At 39.2% G+C, this 23164-nt stretch overlaps 1 protein-coding gene across 4 annotated transcripts in view; it reads left to right on the forward strand.

Annotated features, from left to right (window-relative positions):
• Positions 1 to 21772, forward strand: part of LOC122554249 (MAP kinase-interacting serine/threonine-protein kinase 1-like) — a 59031-nt gene extending 37259 nt beyond the window's left edge. For all 4 annotated transcript variants that reach the window (XM_043698978.1, XM_043698979.1, XM_043698976.1 and 1 more), the window contains 7 exons: positions 4200 to 4304; positions 8989 to 9044; positions 12888 to 12983; positions 14613 to 14807; positions 18253 to 18417; positions 19309 to 19352; positions 20491 to 21772. In XM_043698978.1, the coding sequence (XP_043554913.1) occupies positions 4200 to 4304; positions 8989 to 9044; positions 12888 to 12983; positions 14613 to 14807; positions 18253 to 18417; positions 19309 to 19352; positions 20491 to 20737 (908 nt within the window). In that variant the 3' untranslated portion in view covers positions 20738 to 21772. The remainder of the gene's footprint in view (positions 1 to 4199; positions 4305 to 8988; positions 9045 to 12887; positions 12984 to 14612; positions 14808 to 18252; positions 18418 to 19308; positions 19353 to 20490) is intronic.
• Positions 21773 to 23164: the final 1392 nt, after the last annotated feature.

A 23164-nucleotide genomic window follows, 5' to 3' on the forward strand; every position in this document is an offset into this window, starting at 1 on the left:
AAACCCAGTTCCATTATTATTTCCACTGTCTAACTCGTCAGCACAGTGAGGACTCATCACCTGTGTTCCCTCCATTCAAAATTTAACCATATCGAAAATCAAAGTTACAGTGGCCGGATAGAGTAATCAGGTAAGATAATGTGTAAATTTAAAGTTTTGAATAACAGTCTTGGGGGGCTAAACAGTTTAAACAGTTAAATAGGTTTTCTGGATATCTTAAAACAAAAAAAAACCTATTAAGGTTCCTGCAGGCTCAATGTTTCTGTAAGCTAGAGATTACAGTGGGATGTGAGTAGTCTAGTGGGGCTAGGGAGTAGAAGTTGTTTCAGCTATACAAAGTCCTGGTTAGGCCATGCCTGGTGAGCATTGCTGGGCAGTACATTTTCGAAAATATCGGCCTTGGAGGGGCTGCAGCATTGATTTACCAGAATGACATCTGATCTCTAAGGATTAGGAGTAATTAGAGAAAAAAGTAATTACTACACCTAGAATTTCAAAGATTACGAACTGATTTAATTAAAGTTTCTTGATATTCCTTGCTGCAAAGCCTGACCTCCCCATCAAAAACTGTCATGGAGCTCAGCTACAGAACACAGGGAAGTGTTTAACCTCTGCTGACTGCAGGCCTGATCCAAAGTTGTTTCATCCTCTGTCATTGTAGTTCAGAACGTCAAACCCAGCACCAAGCTCACAGACTACAGGCTAGTAGTGATGCATGCCCTGCCATATGGCTGAGAGACATGGACTGTGTATGGTAAATACTTAAAAGTTCTAGAGAAGTCTCACCAATGCTACCTCTGCAAGAACTACAAAGGCAGTTAAGGGGAATCCGATTGAAGATAAGCCATGATCTCATTGAATAGTAGAATGTGATTGAATTACATGCTGACTGTCTGCAGGAGTGAATCAGCCAGTCCTATTCTCCCATTTTTTTCCCTTGATCCCGTTAATTTCTTTCTCTTTAGAAAGTTATACTGTTCACTTTAGAAAGCCAGAATGGGTTCTCCCACTATCACTCATTCTGCATTCCAGATCTGAACCACTCACTAAATAAAATGTTTTATTGTGTCACTTTTTTGCTTCTTTTGCCAATGATCTTAACTTGCTGTCCGCTGATTCTCAACCCCTGTGTCAAAGGAAACAATTATTCCTCTCGCTACTTCAACCAGACTCTGAAAGAAAATTGGACAAAGATATGCAAAACTTCCCAAAATTCTTTAAGGAAGAACAATCCCCAGCATAATTTTCCAGCATAATTGAAGCCTTATTCCAGGAACTATCCTCAAACCTTTTGAGCATCCTGTCCAATGTTTTCACATTCTTCCTAAAATGTTGGTCCAAAATTGGATATTTATATAGCAGGTGAGGTTGACTAGTGTTTTGTAAAGGTGAACTACAACTTTCACAGTAAAACCAACTGCCGTTTATACTCCTAAACCAACTGATGGCACTTTCTGCACATGCAGTTATCCAGGACTCAAGAAACATCCTGGAATTCCAACATGGAAAAGGATGTACGTTCCACAGGATTTTTAAAATTTATTTGCTCAAAGGATGAGTGTCACCAGCCTGACCTAGCACTCATTGCCCATCCCTATTTGCCCTCAAGATGGCTGTGAGCTGCCAATTTGAACTGCTAGAGTCCATGAGGTGTAAATACACTCGCACTTTTGAGAGATAAGGGAGCTTTAGGATTTTGATGCAGTGAGGTGAGAGTTTTAACTGAGATGCTCAGTAAACAATACATTCATTGGACTATTAACAGACTTTGGAAATAAACTTAAGACTTACACCGATGTCACTATATTTTACAAGGTATAAGCTTAATTGTTTTAATTAACTCTTCTTATACATGTACCTAAGATTTTCTTTTACAGCAAAGTTCAGAATCCTTTTAGTGTTCCTATCCATTTCTATTTAATTTTAACTTTATCCCTAAACTTAATTGAATACTAAGTATATGAATTAGCTTAAGTTTCATGCTTATTACTTAATACTGTTTTATTTCATAACCACTTTTCTTATAAATTAATTGAATAAATTAAATGTTTAACTGTGCACTCACCCCAGATGATTTGTTATGCTGTGACCTCGTGACATTTTACCATCTTTCACTACTGCTGTTCCCTTCTGTTGCTCGAGCACTGCCCTCAAAAGCCTTCTGTTGTTGTACTCCTAAAAATAGAAAGGTCAGGAAACCTTTATAGTGTAGCTGTGTAATTCCCTTGTCAGCAAGTGCATACATTTGGAATATTCATTTTGGACTGCAGTGGAAACTGCCTTGGTTTTGTTGCTGCAAACATTGTTATCATTGGAACAAGCTCAGCCAGGTGGATCTCATAGAATGGGTCCCACCCCACCTCCAACCGCAACAAGGACAAAACCCCCCTGGTCCTCACCTTCCATCTCCCCAACCTCCGCATAAACCGTATCATCCGCCAACATTTCCGGCACATACTAATGGACCCCACCACCAGGGATATATTTCTCTCCCCACCCCTATCCGCTTTCCGCAAAGACAATTTCCTCTGGGACTACCTGGTCAGGTCCACGCCGCACAACAACTCACCCTCCCCTCCTAGCATCTTCCCCTGCCACCACAGGAATTGCAAAACCTACGCCCCCCCCCCCTTCACCTGCACTTCCACCAATGTCATTTATTGCATCCGTTGCTCCCGATGTGGTCTCCTCTCCATTGGCGAGACTGGATGCCTTCTCGCAGAGCGCTTGAGGCAACATCTCCGGGACATCTGCACCAATCAACCCCACTACTCCGTGGCCGAACATTTCAACTCCCCCTCGCATCTGCCAAGGACATGCACGTCCTGGGCCGCCTCCACCACCACTTCCTCACCACCTGACACCTGGAGGAAGAACACTTCATCTTCTGCCTCGGAACACTTCAACCCCAGGGCATCAACATAGACTTCATCAGTTTCCTCATTTCCCCTCACCCCCATCTTACTCCAGTTCCAAACTTGCAGCTCAGCACCGCCCTCATGATCTGTCCCACCTGTCAATCTTCTTCCCCACCTATCTGCTCCACCCTCCTCTCCGACCTGTCACCTTTACCCCTTCCTCCATCCACCTATCACACTCTCTACTACATACTCCCCAGTCCCATCCCCTCCCATTTATCTCTCCACTCCTGAGGCTTCTAGCCTCATTCCTGATGAAGGGCTCCTGCTTTTCCTGCTCCTTGGATGCTGCCTGACCTGCTGTGCATTTCCAGCACCACTCTAATCTTGACTCATAGCATAGGAATTCCCTGATTGGGGCTGTTAACCTGGTCCAGTCAGGGAGTACTGGGTGACAGATATAAACAGGAGTGTCAGGGGTTCTGTTCACTCTAGGAGCCAGCTCTGAGCAGGGTCAGTGTCAAGTGCACATGTAAAGAAAGGCTGTCTTGGTGAAAGCATATAGGCCTTTGCGGAGTTAAAACAGAAATACGTGTTAGTCACGTATGTTCCAGTAATTAAAAAAAAATTAACATCCCTTTGGGAATTTTAATTCAACCTAATTTTTAAAATGATAAAATACTCAGCTGCCTCGCGGCATCTGTGGAGAGATTGGAATTTTGCTCGTGCCACTTCAATCTTTAAGAAGGGTGACAGGGAAATCAGGGAATAACAAACCAGTTAATCTGACTGTGGTGGGGAAATTGTTGGAATCTATAATCAATCTATATCTTTGTGTCATCTGCAAACTTAGTGACAATGTCCAGTTCATTATTCCAGATCATTACTGTCTAACAAGAATAGTTGTCCCAACATGGACCCCCACGGAACTCCGCCAGTCACCATCTGCCATCCTGGAATGGCCCACTCCTCATATTTTCTGTGTTTTGAACATTTGTGGTTTGGAGGGGAGGAGGTAAATCTCAGAAAATTCTAAATCATGGCACTGCTGTTTTTGAAATAAAAAGATTGAGTATCTTTGGCCTACAACATTTGCTCACAAAAATCTACTTATTTTCCAGTACTTGTGGTATCCACTATGAACATGTGTAAGATCAATTCACTTTGTGGGAAATGCAGGCACAAACAACTAATTCATACTCTAAACCATTTTTTTTTCTGATGCTTGTATTAGTGCTGCTTATGAAATTCAACAACTTGGCTGCATCTTTTATTTTATTCTGAGGAGTTCCATTCATGTAACTTTTACATTTAAGAAGAAAAGTCTGCTGTGCTTTCTAGGTTCCATCTTGACCCACATCCAGAGAAGAAAGTACTTTAATGAGAGAGAAGCAAGTATTGTTGTGAAAGACATTGCATCTGCTTTGGATTTTCTGCATACCAAAGGTAAGGAGAGTCAGTGTAAAAAAAAAAACCAAATATGTTCTGAGAAGATGAATTTTGGAGATCTGTGTTTGAGTATCAGTTGAAATTTGTTGTAACATTGGATCTGTATGAGCCAGTGTAAAGTTGCCCACTAGTAATAGGTATTATTGATCACAGTGAAATCTGTGGAAAGAAAAGTTAAGCCAGTTGACTGGGTATTGACAAAATAATTTGGAAATAATGAGTGGATCAAGCATGTCAGCAAATGTATTTTGTTCAGAGGCCACAAATTATACTAAATGTATGGGAGAGACAAGAACTGGACTGCCCTACAAAGTTAGAACAACATTTGGAGAGAGAAAACACATCAAACAGTGTGAACAGCACATGCCTGATAATATTGCAGTATGACTATGCCTCACCTGGTCTAATATTGGATAAGAGCGCCTTTGAAGGCATTAAAGTAGGTTTTTTTAAAAAAATAGGTGTTCTAACAGCTAAACCATGCAGATTTTCTTTTTTGGAAAGAGATTGAACAAAAAAAAACAATATAGGCTGGGAAGACTGCATTGATTTGTCAAATAGCTCTTTGGTTTAATTGGCTTATTCTATTCTCAAGAGCACTTGTGTTTTAATGTTTGTAGAATAAGTGGATGTATCGAAAAAGCGTTTTTTGGTTTATGGCAAAAAAATCTTGTGATCATGGCCTTGTTTACTTTCTTTTTGTTTGTTTGTTTGTTTTCTTAAACATGCTCCCTGTATGTAATACATAAGATTTTGGAGCATCTGTCGAGGGGGGAACAGAGTTGACACTTCTTTGAGTCCAACACCATGATTCTTCATAACTGAAGAGAGAAGTGGAAAAGTCCTGGGTTTTTTACCTGTTGGAAAAGATAAAGGAACAAAAGAAGGGGAGGGCAAATGAGGTTAGAGGCTATATGACACAGGACAAAAAGTAAAGGGAATGGTAATGATTGTAGAGTAGGGTGAGGGATCCAGAGAGATTATTAATAGCATTATATAGCTCAGCTCTGCTGAAAGTAAAACCTAGAAAACCAGAAATTACATGGTAGGGTGGACAAAATGTGGACAGATTTTAAGTTGTTGAATTCAATGTTGAGTGTAGAAGGCAATAAGGTGTCTAAATGGAAAATGCGGTGTTGTTCCTCCAGCTTGCATTGAATTGTTCTATCATCCTGACCAGTCCAACAAGTATGACTCTTGACATTTCGATTGCTTGCCATTTTAATGTGCCACCTTGCTCTCATGCTGTCATTTATGTCCTACTTCAGCCAGTGTTCCAGTGAAGCTGGATATCCCTCACCCTATCCCTGTAACCCTGCATTTACCATTGGTAATCCACCCAGCCTGCACATTTTTGCACTGTGGGAGGAAACCAGAGCACCAGCAGAAACTCACGCAGACCTAGGGAGAACTTGAAAACTCAACATAGACAGACAGTCACTCAAGGCTGGAATTGAACTTGGGCCCATGGCACTGTGCGACAACAGTGCTAACCACTGTGCTGCCTGTAAATCCTCTCTCATTACTACAGTGATGGTTTCCTTTATTAATAATGCAATGGTCCCACCTCTCATCACGCCTGCAACTTCTATTGAATGATGTACTGCTTGTCCTGCCCTTTTTTCAACCATATAATATATTCTCATGTGCTGATCAATGCTTTTAAATCCATCTACCTTATCAGTCAAGCTCCTTGCATTAAAACAGATGTACTTTAGCTTTTGGGACCTCCTGAGTGCCTTATCATGCTCATGTCTTCTCCACCTTCTGGACTGTCCTAGTATTCCTTCTATATCTGGTTGGACCTTGTTCCTGACTTTACATCTACTTTGTGGCTCTGCCCCCTGTCAAAACAGTTTTAAACCTCCCCAACACCTCCTTCCTGTTGCCTTTCAAATTAGTCTGTTATTGCAGATACTACGGTCGAGACCAAAACACCCTGCTTTTCTATATAGTTAGCTGCAGAAGAAATGAAACAGGAAATATATAGCAGTACCATTATAGTTAGTTAGAGTATTTATCATGGAGTATAGCAAAAAAAAATGCTCCAACAAATCTGCAAATTCTGACTTCAGAACACCACTCTGCCCACTTCTAAGTGAAAAACAATTGTTCAATTACACTCAACTTGGCTAAGGGACAGAAAGTATATATTTATGCTCCAAATGGCCCTTAAATTGGCATTAAGTTTTGCTATGTTTTTGCTGCTATTCTAGTATGTTGAAATCCCCACCAGCTATCTTATCCTCACCAACCCATTTTGTTACTGTAACAAAAATTCAGTCAAGTTTATTGAACTCTATGCATTTGTTCAAAGCAAATACTGACTTTCAGTTCTTGCTCATACCTTTCCAACTATGCTAAGTAATTTTGTCCCAGCTAATTGTCTCTAAAGGACTCTCCATTCTGAGCTGATCGATTTGGAGTTGCAGCATTATACTCATCCCCTTTTTAAAATGGGCAATAGTATTTGCAACGTTGTAGTTTGAGTGCCACCCAGTATATTGAAGAAAACTAAAACATTGTAGTTGGATCTCCCATAATTTTCTCCTTGTTCCCATTTGTAACCTGTGATATAAAACAGATTGAGTGATATCTATTAGAACATCTGGATAACAAGAGTACCTATGTCAGGCTTCTTTATTGATTACAGTTCCACCTATACTGTAAATCCACCTCTAAACTCAGAGGCCTAGGTCTCGGCTCCTCCCTCTGTAACCGAATCCTCTACTTTCTGACCCATAGACTGTAATTAGTAGGAATAGATAGCAACACCACCTCGACCATAATCAGGTGCCCTGCAAGGCTGCATACTCAGCCCCCTATTATACTCCTCACACAGTCATGACTGTGTTGCCAAATTCCACCCCAACTCCATTTACAAATTTGCTGATGACACCACCATTGTAGGTTGGATCTCAAGCAGTGACAACACAGATTACAGGAAAGAGATTGAGTGCTTTGCAGCATGGTGTAAAGACAAAATCTCTCCATCAACACTAGCAAAATGAAGGGTGGTCATTGATTTCAGGAAGCGGAGTGGAGGGCACACCTGTCTGCATCAGTGCTGAGGTGGAGATGGTCGACAGCCTCAAGTTCCTGGGGGTAATGATCACTAACAATCTGTCCTGGTCCATCCATGTCAACGTGACAATCGAGAAAGCACGCCTCTACTGCCTCAGGAAGCTAAGAAAATTTGGCATGTCCACAAGGACTCTTACCAATCTTTATAGATGCATCATAGAAAGCATCCTATCTGGATGCACCACAGGAATGCAGGTCCTGGGCCGCTTCCATCGCCAAACCCTTACTACCCGATGCCTGGAGGAAGAACACCTCATATTCTGCCTTGGGACTCTGCAACCACATGGAATCAATGTGGATATCAACAGGTTCCTCCACATTATCCCAGTCCTAAGCCCTCAACTCTGCACAGCCCTCCTGACCTGTCCATCACCTTTCCCATCCATCCGCTCCGCCCTCCTCTCCTTCACCTTCATTTACTTATCGCATTCTCAGCTACCTCAACCCCCCCCCCCGAAACAACCCCACTCCCCTCCCAATTATCTCTCACCTCTCCAACCCACAAGCCTCATTCCTGGTGAAGGGCTTATGCCCGAAACATTGGTTCTACTGCACCTTGGATGCTGCCTGACCTGCTGTGCTTTTCCAGAATTTCACTCTCGATTGGATGCATTACAGCTTGGTATGGCAACAGCTCTTCCCAAGACTGTAAGAAACTACAGAGAGTCATGAACACAGCCCAGTTCATCAGGCAAATCAGTCTTTCATCCATTGACTCCACCTATAATTCCCATTGCCTCAGGAAAGCAATTAACATAATCAAAGACCCCTCCCATTCCGGCTATACTCTGTTCCATGGGGCAGAAGACATAAATATTTAATACATGTATAAATAGATCCAAGGATAACTTCTTCCCTACAGTTATCAGACTTTTGAATGAACCTCTCCAATATTAACTCTGATTTCTCTCTGTGCACCTTCTCTGCAGCTGTAATGCTGTAGTCTGCACTCTGTTCTGCTACCCTGATGCACTTTGTATAGTATGATTTGCCTATGTAGCACACAAAACAACACTTTTCACTGAATCTCAATACATGTGCCAACAATAAAATCAATATTTTAAGTACTTTTTAAAATCCTATTTAAATCACTGATGCCTGTTTTGTGGCTGCATTGACCAAATCTGGGCACTGACAATATCAGGTGTTTTTTTTTGTATTCAAAATTGTTAATTTAAAGTTTGATTTTATTCAAAATGAAAAACATAAAAGCAATTGTGCAGATGAACAAAATCTGAAATAAAAACCGAATGCTGGAAATATTCAGGTCGGACAACAGGAACTGGTTCTGAGGAAAGGTTGTTAATCCTGGAACATTAATTTTTATTTCTGTCTCTTCACAGATCCTCCTTGCCCTGCTGAGTGCTTCCAGTATTCACTGCTTGAAATATTTATTTTTTCTTGGAGGATGTTATCCTCCAAGATGGCACAAGTTAGTTATCAACTAGTATAGCAGCAACAATGCAGATTGGGTGTGTCAGACTTTCACTGCAAACAGCTTAGGGAAATGTATTCCTTACTATGCAATATTTAAGGTGTCTGATAGAATTCTTGTGTCTCTGATTTATGTAATTAACTTCTTGTTCTCCCTGTGAAGGTATAGCGCATAGAGATCTGAAGCCAGAGAACATCCTTTGTGAATTTGCAGAACAGGTAAAATGTCTGTTGTACCAGTTTACCTGTACAACTTGACATCATATTGAGTACGTTTGTTAAAGGGTATGCTGATTACTTGTGTCACTGAGATGTTTTCCAAACTGAACTTGATGCTTCCCTCCTGTAAGGGAATGCTGCTCACTTTGCATTTCAATAACTGAAATTAGCTGTTGAGATGGTTAGCTCCTTTGGGTTAATAAAAAATGACTATTCATGTAGGTTTTTATGCCCTTTTTCAAAATTTCAAACTACTTTTCTTTAGAAACTGTACAGTTAGTGTGCATGAGAATAGACAGCAAAAAGCTGAAAAAAGCATCAGTGAGATAGGAAATATGGAGTGATGGAGATAGATTCAAAGAAAAGGAATGCAGATTGATTCTGAACCATGAGTGCCTGAGTCACGTGGATGCCAGTTTGCTAATTCAGTTTTAGACTTCATTAAAATTCAATGGCTTATAATTTCAAAATATGTACAAACTGCTCCAGGGACATTAGATTAAACAAAATGCCAGCATGTTGGCTGATGTTCCTTGCCAGGTTTACGTTGTTCCTTAAATAGATGTTAGATGCAGCCAGCGTGGATGCCTGTATAATACCTGTGGAACTTGTAAATCATGTTATGATTTTAAGCTATCTTGTGTGCAGTCCAGCACACATACACATTATCATTTGACCAAAATTCTAATGATGTTAGTTTGGAGCTATGTACACTGAATAATTCCTAATTCCATCTTTTCTTCATTTATGAATGAAACTACATCTGATGTAGAACTCAGATGTCCACTGGATAAGCCCAATGAATTGCCAGTTATTATGAATTGCAGCATTTCAAAGCCGGATTTGATTGCGGTTTGGGTAGGAACTTGCAGGTACATATTCCTGCTTAGTCATTGGATTTGTACATTGTGGCTGTGATATTTTATATTTATTTCAAGTCAGCTTTTAGTGGTTTTTTAAATACAATGTTAGATTACAACTTTGCTAGTTTTAGAGAGTGACTACTGGTGCATTAATAGATTTAACTTTCTCTGAAACATTGCTCCACTTCTCTGGTCTTAAAGGGCCAGTCCTTTTGTAAAATTTCAATTAGGTCCTATACCAGGGTACCAAATGTTTAATTATTTTGGAAGAGTGAATTAATCACTGGAGGTTTATTACCTTGACCATAGTTATTTTGCCTACTGTGCAGAAGAAAGTTTTTTTTTTAAAATCCTTATCTTTTTGCCTTAACACAATGAACTGTAATAACCTCTTTGAGACTGGAGCTTGCACTTAGCTAAAAATAGGAGCAAATTAAATAATAACTAAACAGTTACTGAAATAAATCTATTATTCTGGTGAATTAAGCATATAATTAATCCTTAAAATAGTGCTGCTGCATTTCAGTTAAACGTGCAGTCAGTATCTTTAGTAGCAATGTATTTACAAGTGGATGAATGCACTTCCTCTTGCAGTTTTGGTCAGTCATTTGCCAGTGTTGGCAAGATTCCGTTGGCAAAATTGGAGGTGTAGTGGACAGCAAAGAAGGTTACCTCACATTACAACAGGATCTTGATCAGATGGGCCAATGGGCTGAGAAGTGGCAGATGGAGTATAATTCAGATAAATGTGAGGTGCTACATTTTGGGAAAGCAAATCTTAGCAGGGCTTATACACTTAATGGTAAGGTCCTAGGGAGTGTTGCTGAACAGAGAGAGCTTGCAGTGCAGGTTCATAGCTCCTTGAAAGTAGAGTCGCAGGTAGATAGGATAGTGAAGAAGGCATTTGGTATGCTTTCCTTTATCAGTCAGAGTATCGAGTACAGGAGGTGGGAGGTCATGTTGCAGTTGTACAGGACATTGGTTAGGCCACTATTGGAATATTGTGTGCAATTCTGGTCTCCTTATCGGAAAGATGTTGTGAAACTTGAAACGGTTCAGAAAAGATTTACAAGGATGTTGCCAGGGTTGGAGGATTTGAACAATGAGGAGAGGTTGAATAGGCTAGGGCTGTTTTCCCTGGAGCATTGGAGGCTGAGGGGTGATCATCATATAGAGGTTTATAAAATCATGAAGGGCATGGCTAGGATAAATAGACAAAGTCTTTTCCCTGGGGTGGGGGAGTCCAGAACTAGAGGTTTAGGGTAAGTGGGGAAAGATATAAAAGAGACTTAAGTGGCAACTTTTTCCACACATAAGGTGGTACGTATATGGAATGAGCTGCCAGATGAAGTGGTGGAGGCTAGTACAATTGCAACATTAAAAAGGCATCTGGGTGGGTATATGAATAGGAAGGATTTGGAGGGATATGGGCCGGATGCTGGCAGGTGGGATTAGATTGTGTTGGGATATCTGGTCGGCATGGGTGAGTTGGACCGAAGGGTCTGTTTCTGTGCTGTATATCTCTGACTGTACAAGATGTGTACTTTTGTTTCACAAAGCATGGGGATTTGTTACAAAAACCGAGATTGCTGGAAAAGCTCAGCAGGTCTGGTAGCATCTGTCGAGAGAAATCAGAGTTAGCATTTTGGATTGAGTGACTGTCAAGAACAGCACCTGCAGTTCTTTTGGTTTTTATGGGGATTTGTTAGTTCAGTTGGCGGATTACTAGAATGATGTGACTGGTGCAGGTTCAATCCTTGTAACAGCTGTAGCCCAGGGAGGCCTGAATCATTGCCTTGCTCCGTTGCATGATGTGGAGTGGTGCACTTCAAGGCATATACGTCTGGTTCCTTGTGCACTATGAATAATAATGTTAACTTCATAAAATGAGAGGATAGCCATAAAGTGCAGGAGGACATCAACAGACAGTCACGTTGGCAGAACAGTGGCCACTGGAATGCCACCTGGGAATATATGCGGTAATGCACTTGGGAAGGGCTAACAAGCAAGAGGTTGCATTACAAATGGTAGGATCATGGAAAGAACTGCAGATCAGAGGAACCTTGGTGTGCGTATCCACAGATCATTGAAGGTTGCAGGGCTAGTAGAAAAAGTAGTTAAGGCATAATAGACACTTGCTTTTATTAAACAAGGCATTGAATGCAATAGCAGAATGCTATCTGGACTGGATGATCTGAGCTAAGAGGCAAGACTGGGTAGGTGGAGTTATTTCCTTTGGTGATATGAAGGTTAAGAGAGATCCTGATTATGAAGAGCACAGATTGAGTGGATAGGAAGGCATCTATTCCATTAGTACAGGATCAGTAACCAGAGAGCATACCATCAAAAGTAAGAGGTAGAAGAATTAAGAATTCTTTTCACCCAGAGGCTGTGGGGAGTCCTGAACTTACTGCCTGAAAGACTGGTTGAGTCAAAGTCTCGTTTTAGATGTTCACCCGCGTTGCTATAGCCTTCAGGACTGTGAGCCACGAGGTGAGAATGGGATTAGTGTAGTCATATATTTGTTGACCAGCTCAGACAGGATGGTCTGCATGTTCTCTTCCTGTGCTATAAATGTTTGCATTTATAAAATTGAAGTCACGTTCTGTTTTGAGACATTTTTGAAACTCTGCAAGTTGGGAGCAGTTTCTTTGAGACATAAGCTGTAGAAGAACAATTTGAAGTATTTGGGATCCCAATCTAACAGACTGCCTTTCTGTTAGTAGAAATCTACATCCTTGTTACTTTTGCACATTGCTTCTTGATTTGAAAATGAAATTCTCAATGCTTGCTGGAAACTGACAATTTAATCATAAATTCATGTCTGTCTTTCTGCTTGCACCTCCCTTCCCCCTTCTCTGCCTGCATCTTTCTTTCTGCCTGTGTCTCTCCCTCCACCTGCCCCTCTCACTTTCTTCTGCCTGCCCCTCCCTCCCCCTTTCTCTCTCCTCCCTTTCCCTTCTCTCATTCCTTTCCCTAGATATCCCCAGTGAAGATTTGCGACTTTGACCTTGGCAGTGGGGTAAAGTTGAGCAGCGCATGTACTCCCATTTCAACGCCTGAGCTGATGACGCCGGTATGTAAATATCATTATGGCTTCTTTTTAAACTATAGTGCATTTCCTAAACTGTGATGTTTTTGTTTACATTCAAACCAGGCTAGTTGATTCTGTCTGGGGCATTGAAATGGGATATGCCTCAGGGAAAGGCTGCTCCCCCTGATTTGTGTGAAGTTAAAGCAGATACAATATGCAGACATGTTCCTTCTATTTACAAAAGATAGGGTCCTGCTGATAAATATCGGTGGCTTCTAGTATGTGTGAGTGAGCCACACTGCAAGTCCACTTGCCAACCAGTATGTTCACTTATCTCGTGCAGTACAACTTGTTCTAGGAATCTGCACAGTGTGGAAATAGGCCATTTGGCCCAATATGTCCACACTGACCAACTGATGAGCATCCCAACCAGACTCATCCCCCTACTCTATCCCTGTAACCCTGCATGTCTATTGGCTAATGTACTTAACCTGCACATGGGTAATTTAGCATGACAAATCCACCTAGCTTGCACATCTTTAGACTGTGGGAGAAAACTGGAGCACCTGGCAGAAGCCCTGGCAGACATGGGGAGAATGTGCAAATGCCAATGCCACCCACACAATTACCAGAGGGGGGGATCGAACCCAGGACCCTGGTGCTGTAAGGCAGTAGTGCTAACCACTGAGCCACTGTGCCACCTCAAAATGATCCTTTATGAAGTTTAGTTTGTTTGTGATTCTGTTCTGATGGGTGCAAGATGAAAAGATTTGACAGCATGTCTTTTCAGCATTACTGATGTTCTGCACTAGTATTTGGTATTGAAGAATAAACCAGACATGAACTTTTGGCAAGCAACTGTCAAATGTAGAAATCAGGAAGCTGTTTAAATCCTGTTGCTCCAGAAGTTTTTATAATGGTGAGACTCCGAGAGACTTAAGACTGTTCCATTTGTTAATGTTAAGCTAGGTAATTTCCTATCATACACACCAGAAAAAGTTAGTACTTGTCCATTCAAGTGTTGATGTGTGGAGTCTCAATTATTGCCAAGCAACCTCTCTATTAAAAATTAATCTTTACAGTGAAGTCTCTCATTCCTTTAGATCTTAATTGTTGTTGGAGAAACTTTCCTTTCCGGCTGTTATCTCTCTTAATCCCTTCATTCTTCTTATTTTACCTTCTATGCATGATTGACATTGAATTAACTAATTCAAACTTCTCCTTCCTGATTTTCAGACTCCTGTCACAGTAAAGGTTCCTGTAGTTAAGGAGTCGTGTTGTTCCATGTGGAAGAGTCATGCAGGTTTTTGCCTCTGACCTAAGAATTTGGGGCATTATCTTTTCTTAGCTGGTTTACTGTTAAGGGTTTTCAATGGAAGAACCTGCTACTGCACTGCAACAGTACAAAATTGCTTGTAAATTTCATGCTGGCAGGTCTGCCTTTATGCAGTCCAACTTTAGGTGAGATGCTAAACGTGGAATGGTGTCAGAGAGTAAAAACTATCCGAATGGCCTGTGGCGATCATTCTTGCATGATTATCCATCTCCAAAATATAACTCAGCCTAGATTAATGTGATGCTCGAACTTAGTCTTATTTTGACAGCTGGATGAGAAATTAATGCTCAACTGTCTCAGGTTTTAATTTCTAATAACTGCATTAATGTTCTCAGTGTGGTTCTGTGGAATACATGGCTCCTGAAGTCGTAGAGACGTTCACAGAGGACGCATCATTTTATGATAAACGTTGTGACTTATGGAGCCTTGGAGTAATACTGTACATCATGCTGAGTGGCAACCCACCCTTCGTGGGGAACTGTGGAACAGACTGCGGCTGGGACAGAGGCGAGGCCTGCATGGCTTGTCGGGTAAGACTGTATAACATATCTGCAAATAAATTATTAAAGAATGAGAAATAATGCTTTATTTATGGGGGATAAAAAGTGTTAAAGGCGATGTGCTAACTACAGAAATATGTTGCTGTATTAGGTATGAATATTCTCACACATGTTTTATGTTACAGATGTCACAGTATCTGGTAAATAGTTTCTCAAGCATCCTAATCAGATTAATACAACACATTGTTGCAGTTCTTTATTTACCTGGAAACTGGCATTACTGCCAATGTCCAAAGCTGTTCTCATTTGTTAATGTGGTAAATTATCACTTCAGACTCCTCTTTAGCTACTTGTGCTTCAATTCTGTGTACTCTTGGGGCTTATTGCCTGTTGTACAACCTTCAGAGTTTCTGTTCTCTCTAAATTCTTCTTTTTGGGGTGGGGTGAGGGGGGTGCTGTAGTGTCTCTTCATGATACATTTTTTGACTAATACCTTTGGAAAGGTCGCAATAATCTCCTTGACATTCCATAATTTCTCTCTATTTTCTTCAGTAGTTTTAGTCCAATTATTTTTCCACAGAGTTCAAGTATAATTGCAACATATTTTTTACTGAGAGTTCATGAGATTGCTTTTTCTGTTTTCACTGACTTGATCACTCGTTTTATTATTACTATACTTCAATTTGTTCATGTTTTCTGCCTTTACTGAAGTGTTCTTTCCTGTATTTCCGAGGTGATTTGTTTTTTAAAAGAACGCTTTTATTCAAACGAAGAAACAAAACAATTCTAATACAAGAATTAGCAAATCGATTAAACAATTCTCGTTGAGAAAAACATTCTAACAATAAAAGTAAAAATTTGAAAACAAACTGAGACGAACACCCGTGGGGGACAGATGGTTCTGTTGGATGTGAAGTATTTTTCTGGAGTAAAGTGACTGAGTTAATTTGTAAAGCGTTTATTTAGATTTAATTAGGATGTTAGAACTAGATAAACAGATTTTCTGTTTGTCATGAAGTTGAGAAATGGTTTTTTTTATTCAAAATGGGTCTTTGTAACAAAATATCAAATTTATCGTATTTATGAAATTTTAAAAGTTCTGACAATGGTACTATTTCTTGAATGACTTTTTGCTCATTATTCAACTGACAAATGTTTTTTCATATTAAGATTTTGAGTTGGCATAAAGTAGGATAAATCAATACAGAAATAGTGGTACACCCTAATAGAATAGTAAGTAAAATTTATTGTGCAGTAAGGTTTAAACTAACTTTAAAACTTTAATGTAACTTCTGATAAGAGAGATCCATTCCACGGTAAAGCTTACCACAGGTTAAAACATTGATAAAATGGTTTCACAAACCATAACGAAAAGTTACCATTGTACAACATTTTATGAAAGAGGTTTAAAATAGCCCTAAGTTGCAGTCAACTGACTTTTTGACAAATGTAACGTTAAACTGAATTATTGTTAATATCCCAGTCTTGAAATATAGTTAGATGAATCATGAAAACTGATCATCATGAGTACTTTCCACTTGAACCAACATTGCCTTTCTTCAAAAAGGAAGGGGGATTGAACTGGCCTGGAAATTAGAAATTATGCAATTTTAATGGGAAACTAAAGGTGAACGGGGAATTGGGGTATAACTGCTGTATGTAAGAAATTCAGTTCTGTAACTTGAAAAGCAGAAGTAAACAGCCCTTCAGCATCTTTCAAAGTAAAAGTTATGGCTGTTAGAGCGAGGTAATGATTTTCCTCCCCCTAACTTGCATCAGAGGTATCTTGCTAACTCACCAGGCTTCTGCTAACTCTGGGTTTTGAGGTAAATGTTCCTTTAAGTTATGGATGTCCTACTTAAATATTGAACTGCAACAATTTTTGAATTTAAGTATTGGATTCAATTATAAATTTTAAAAAGTTTTCTATTTTTCCCAATGCTGTTACACTTTATGCAGAGAGTAGTGGGTGCTGGGATGCACTGCCAGCAGTGGTGGTAGAGTCAGAGACATTAGGGACATTTAAGCGACTGCTGGACAAACACCTGGATGGCAGTGAATTGAGGGGTATGTAGGCTAGATTGATCTTAGATTGAGATAAATGCTCGGCACAATATCGTGGGCCGAAGGGCCTGTACTGTGCTGCACTGTTCTATTAATGTTGCATTTGACTGCTTCACCAGCTGTGAATTCCATGCTTTCTTTATTAAAGTTCTTTATCATTTAGATTTTATATCGTCTTACATAGACAATACACACTGTTCCACTCTGTACTGCTAAGTCATGAACCCCATCTTAGTACTCTCTTTGTTGTAGAAATCATTTAAAAATCATTGACAATATTTTAATCTGGCTGAAATGTATTAAATGTATTGAAAGAAAAGCTTTCTAGAGGAGGATGGTGATATTCTCAGCTTGTTCCTTTCCTTTGAGAGTTAGACCAGGTCTTCAAACATTTTCAGTGCCGTTAGGGTTTGACTTCCTTCACCTTAACATCAGAAAAAGTCACCTGATTTGAAATGGTGCCACAAATTGGCAAGGATTCTAATGCACCTCAAAAGCATTGTTAAACTGAGCCATTCTTTTGGCTAAAAGTACTAAGCAGTTTTCATTCATGTACCATTGTGACTTGTAACCTTTCTCGAACATTCATATTGATTGGTAGTTGCTTTGTAACGTAGCGTTTGATCTAAAAAGCAAATACTTATTATATCAATGTTCTAATCTTCCTTTTAAAAATATTTTTATTCTATTCAGTCACAAGGTGTAAATGTCACTGACCAGGCCAGCATTTCTTACCCATCCCTAATTGCCCTTGAAGAAGGTGCTGAGCCATCTTATCAAACTGCAAGAGTTCGTCACAAGTTTTTGATGCAAGTGACTGGCTTACTAGATCACTTTAGAGGAGAGTTAAGAGTCAACCGCATTGCAATGGGTCTGGACCTAGCTAACCAGATACGAACAGCAAATTTCCTTCCCTAAAATGGTATTAGTGAACCAGTTGAGCTTTAATGACAACTTGGTAGTTCCATGGTCGTCATCACTGATGTTAGCTGCTAATTCCAGGTTGTTTCCCAACTGGCTAGTTTGGGATTTGAACTCTAGTCTCCAGGAAGATTTCTAGTCCACTAACATAACCACCAAACTACTATACCTGGATTATGGTTTCCATTAGAACTCTTTTTGCTTGTGCCTAAATTGTGAGGGTTGACATCCTAGTTTCAGTGCAGACTATTGAAACTAAACGATATCATCTGGTTAAACAAGAGGCTGATAGTTCCCCTTACTACCTGGAGTTCTTGGTACACCAGCTCAGATCAGGGAATAACAGAAACTGGATTCAATCTGTCAGTGGCTGAGCTATTCATTCAGTGTCTTTACAGGTTAAACCACTGGAAGAGTTTTGGTATTAGTGATAGTATATTCTGTTAAAGGCACAACAATCGATTAGAATATGATGTTCTTTGGCCTACAGAACATACTATTTGAGAGCATACAGGAAGGTAAATATGAGTTCCCTGAGAAGGATTGGGCTCATATCTCTGATGGGGCCAAGGATTTGATTCGTAAGTTGTTGATGCGTGATGCAAAGGATAGGCTCAGTGCTGGACAAGTTCTTCAACATCCCTGGGTGCAGGGGGTAAGTACACATGTTAAAATAGAATTAGAATGGGATTATTTGGCCAAATTGTTTAATGCACTGCTGTATCACTTCTGGACGGAAGTCATGTCACAAAAGGCACTTCAATTGGTTTATTGGTGATTTTTGGTACAGTGAAGCTGAGAAACTATTTAAAGAGTAATAAATAGTCAAGACCAAGCTCAACATTTTCTACTTTCTCCATATGCGAGTGATATGTGCTACAGCCATAAACCCAATCCAACCATTATTCAGTAACTGGTAAAAAAAAAAATCATTTCACTTGAGAAATCCCATACTTTGAATCTTCATGAGTTCATGTTTGTTGAAAGAATTGAAATTAGCTATCAAAAATGATACAGAGCAAGATATGCTCACTACTTTTATTGTTAAACATCTTGTTTTGGTATGGATTATTACTTGAGATCACAAATAAACTAACTAACTATTTAATAACAAAAACATTTGTTAGTTTCTGGAAACATTAATCTATTTACTGCATAACACCAATTGAGTCACCCTGACAACTGATCAGTTGGTTAATGCCCTCTGAAGCGTGATTAGATTGATTCAGCAATTAGAATTCGATGCTCTTATAATTTAGTTTCTAACATACTTTGAGAAGACCATCTTATAAGAAGACGCATTAAGTGTGTCTACTTTATTAGTCAGTATTAAAGTACACAGCAAACAATACTAGGTACTGTAGTGTAAAAGTTGCCCCCAGTGAACTATTCCTATGGTTTTGCATTCATTCACAAGTGCTACTTTATCTGTGCAGTAATTTGATATCATGTTCCCTTTATAAAGTAACCTTCATTGATTTTAACAAAAGAACAGTCTCGGAAAATGCTTTTGCAATGAAAATAATAATAATTCTCTTCTTTGTAGAATGCGCCAGAAAAACGTCTGCCGACACCACAACTACTACAAAGGCAAGGAGCTTTCTAACCTTTCCTATTAAGTGCGATGCTCTGATCAACTTCATGAATCTTTGTACTCCCTCCACTTCTTGATTATATCCTGGAAATTAGAACAAGATATGATACCAGACGCAGTTTTGTTGTGGCATTCTCTGACTTCTACCGTGTGGTTATACAGTTGCACGTTCTTTTGGCTTTTTTGACTTTTAACATAATCTTGATCAATTTTGTTGTCATTTTTAAGAGTGACATATATTGCTGCTTAATATATACTTTAAGATATTATGCAGCCAATTACCAATGTTCTTATCCAGCTTATAGATTCAATAGTCATATTTATTCTTTTGCAATTTTTGCACTTACATATTTTGTCCACTCATTTTGTAATTTTAGCCACCTCATCAAATTTTACTGCTCCTCCTGCTTTGACATAACCTGCAAATATGGCCAGTTTGTAGTCTGTTTCTGAATGCCAGGTCACTTCCTTAGAATTACTGATGTTGCTCATACCTGGCTGTCAGCCTGTCAATGTGGGCATTATGCTTGACTGTTTCCAGTTGCTGTGTAGTGTTCAGTGATTCTCTTTGCAGTGATCATCAGTGCTGAAAAACTCCTTCCAAGCCCCCCTCAGTCTCCTGGGAAAGTAACTATGTGTTATTGAGGATCTATTTATTTTAAAACACTTTTAGTCTGTTTAAGACTTCAAATCTGTCTCATTTATATCAATCTCATTAATTCTGCTTGGTTTATCTCTGCTTAGAGAAAGCATATTCTTCATTACTTCCTCCAAGTATTGACAAGGGAAGACATCATTCAGATTTGGAATGATTTTATGCATGTTCTGATTCAAGCCTGTTTGTATCTTTTATCATTCTGTAAAAGGAAGTCCTTTAACAGTTGAATCTGTACAAACATAGAGATTTCTTTGTGTTTTCTGGTTGACCTAGTTAGTCTGTAATGGTTGACATCAAATTGCATGGTTAAGTTAATATTGGAATTTAATAATTGCAGGCTACTGTCTTAGCTTGTTACATTACACTGTAATATCCTTAATGATTATGCTGGTTCGTGTGTATTTTAAGATATTATGTAGTGAATTATCAATATTATTTCCCAGCTTATAGATACAATTGTCATATTTGTTCTCCAGAAACAGTAGCACAAAGGACCTGACTGATTTTGCTGCAGAAGCCATTGCCTTCAACAGACAGCTTTCACAGCAAGATGAGGAGATGCAAGGGGAACAGGAAGCGATCATCAAGACTGTTTGTTCTATGCGACTTTCCCCTCCTTCCAATTCCAAACTTGCCAAACGCAGGGCCAAGACACAGGCTGAGAAAACCTCACAATGGCAGTTACTCGCCTCAACAATGAGTGTCTGTGATGGGACTTCTTGATATATATCGAATAGATTTTATCCAATACAGAACTGCACTGATGTAATGGCATAGTTTAATAGTTAGTACCAGACTGCTCATGTTTCTGTGGTTTTGGACATGAGTTGTGTAGTTCTTCAATCTATGAAAGTTCTAATTTAAAGGAAACATGATTTACCTGCTCAACCAAGCAGCTAAGTTTAATATTTTTGTACAATGAGAGGTTATAGGATAATATTTTTAAACATTGTACATTGTTATAAACATATTTATTTTTTATTTTAACATCTGGCCATTACTTTAAATACTTTTAAGTTGAACTTCCTGAAAGATAAAAATAAACAAAAGCTGATTCGGGGATTCATCAAAAGAAAGGAGATTACTCTTCAGGTCAATGCAAAGCATTTACTTAGTCAGTCACTTTATATCTCAGATTTCAGTGTTCATATTTCCTGTATGTGTACCACTACACTTACCAAGTTGCACATCATTTTGCCAATCATGACCCTGATCTCCCAACACATCATGGTCTGTCTGCCTTAAACAGTCTCTGAGCATCCACCATCCCACTGCTGACATGATGGCATATTTTTCAAATTTTCACATTGTGACCCCAACAACTACATCAAGATCTTTGAATTGATTTATTGTCATGCATATTTATAACAAATACAGTAAAAAGTGTTGTTTCACATCACTACTCTCCAGTGCTATCTTCAAACACAGAAAATAAACCAAAACATAGAATATAAAGCCAGAAGAATAAAACAATAATGTCATCTTCTAGTCTTATCTCAATAAATTTGGAACAGTTCCTGCTTCTAGTTCAGCCATGGGCCTGGATTTGGGATTCGATCATTATCTACCTTGAGAGGTTTAGCAGTACTATACGTTAATTTCAGCTAAGGGAATCCATATTGGAGATAATATTTACATGGTATGTGTGTGTTTGGCCTACTGGGAATGAAGGTTTTATTCAACTTTGGAGAAAGCTGACTTTGTATTTAGGTCGAAAGTATAATAAAGAATGCATCTGACAGTTGCAGGTGAAGAGTTCCACTTGTCTGTAGAGTTATTGCCGCCTTTAAATAGTAATGGATGTGTGGTAAGTGTGCTCTTGTCAACTGGGAAAATATGAAGGATGGCAAACCTTATGTTTTGTATGAATGCAATAGATATTCTTGACGTGAATTTCAATGCTGCTCTTTGGGTAACTTTTTTTTTGTATTCTGAAAGGATGTGATTTTTTTCAAATGATACTTAAAATTGTTTTCACCACCTTAAAACATTGAACAATTTTTTTTGTTTTAATGATATATAGATTTGAATATCATTGTGCATATCATGAGAAGTGTATACAGTGTAATTGTTATGTCCTTGCCCTTCTCCAGGAATAGGCTGGAATGTGGAGTAATCAAAACAGCTTTCATCTTTCAGCAGAACAGACTCGAGGCTCCTTGTTTGTATGTTTGTATGAATTTCTTCCACTATAAGCTGCTCCACAGTGTGTGCTATTTCCCCAAATGTATCAAATTGTATCGCTTGTAACGTTTGCAAAACAGCTATTAACATCAAGTGCTCCCATGTGGAGTTGTTAGTATTTGCTGACACTGGACATTGTGACAAAAGGATTGGATGCTGAAAGCACTCTCCCATCCTCCCTCAACACTAATGGATAAATGCATGTTTAGGTTTCACTCATCATTGGCATTCATACAGCAGAATACTGAAATTCTGTAGTATTTTTTCCCTCTGACCCATTTAACAAAACATTAATTTTGTTTATTTAAAAACAAGAAAAAAAGGAAAAATTAGCATCAGGAATCGTGGAGGAGGGATTCCGTTTGGTAACTGTGAGCAGGGAATGTCATTCTGTTCATGCACTCATTAAAATATTTACATGAAATTATTTCAGCACTGAGAAAAGACAAATCAAAACAGTATAGTCTTTACATTTTTTTTAACTCATTCATGGGTTGAGGGTATCTCTGGCATTATGCCTATGCCTAATATGCCCAGAGAGCAGTTTGGAGTCGACCACATTGCTCTGGGTTAGGACTCTCATGTAGGCCAGTCCAGATAAGGATGGCGTTTTCCTTCCCTGCTCCAAATGGTTTTTTTTCTGACAATCGACAATGGTCATTAATCTCTTAATTCCAGATTTTTAAAATTGAATTCAAATTCCACCTTCTGCTTTGCCACGGCAGGATTTAAGCTCAGGTCTCCAGAATATTACCTGGATCTCAGGTCTAGTATGATGCCACTAGGCCATCGCCTCCTTTTGAAATGGGGAGTTTGTTCATATCAAGTATAAATACCTTTGTTTTATAATGCAAAACACCCATATTTACCTAGGTTTACCTTCAGATGCTGCACAGCATGTTGCACAACTTTTCATTGACAACTGTTCAAGAGTTTAAAGAGAAGTTGATTTCTGTGCCTGCTTTG

This window comes from Chiloscyllium plagiosum, chromosome 11 (genome assembly GCF_004010195.1).
Source record: "Chiloscyllium plagiosum isolate BGI_BamShark_2017 chromosome 11, ASM401019v2, whole genome shotgun sequence".
Taxonomy (NCBI): domain Eukaryota; kingdom Metazoa; phylum Chordata; class Chondrichthyes; order Orectolobiformes; family Hemiscylliidae; genus Chiloscyllium; species Chiloscyllium plagiosum.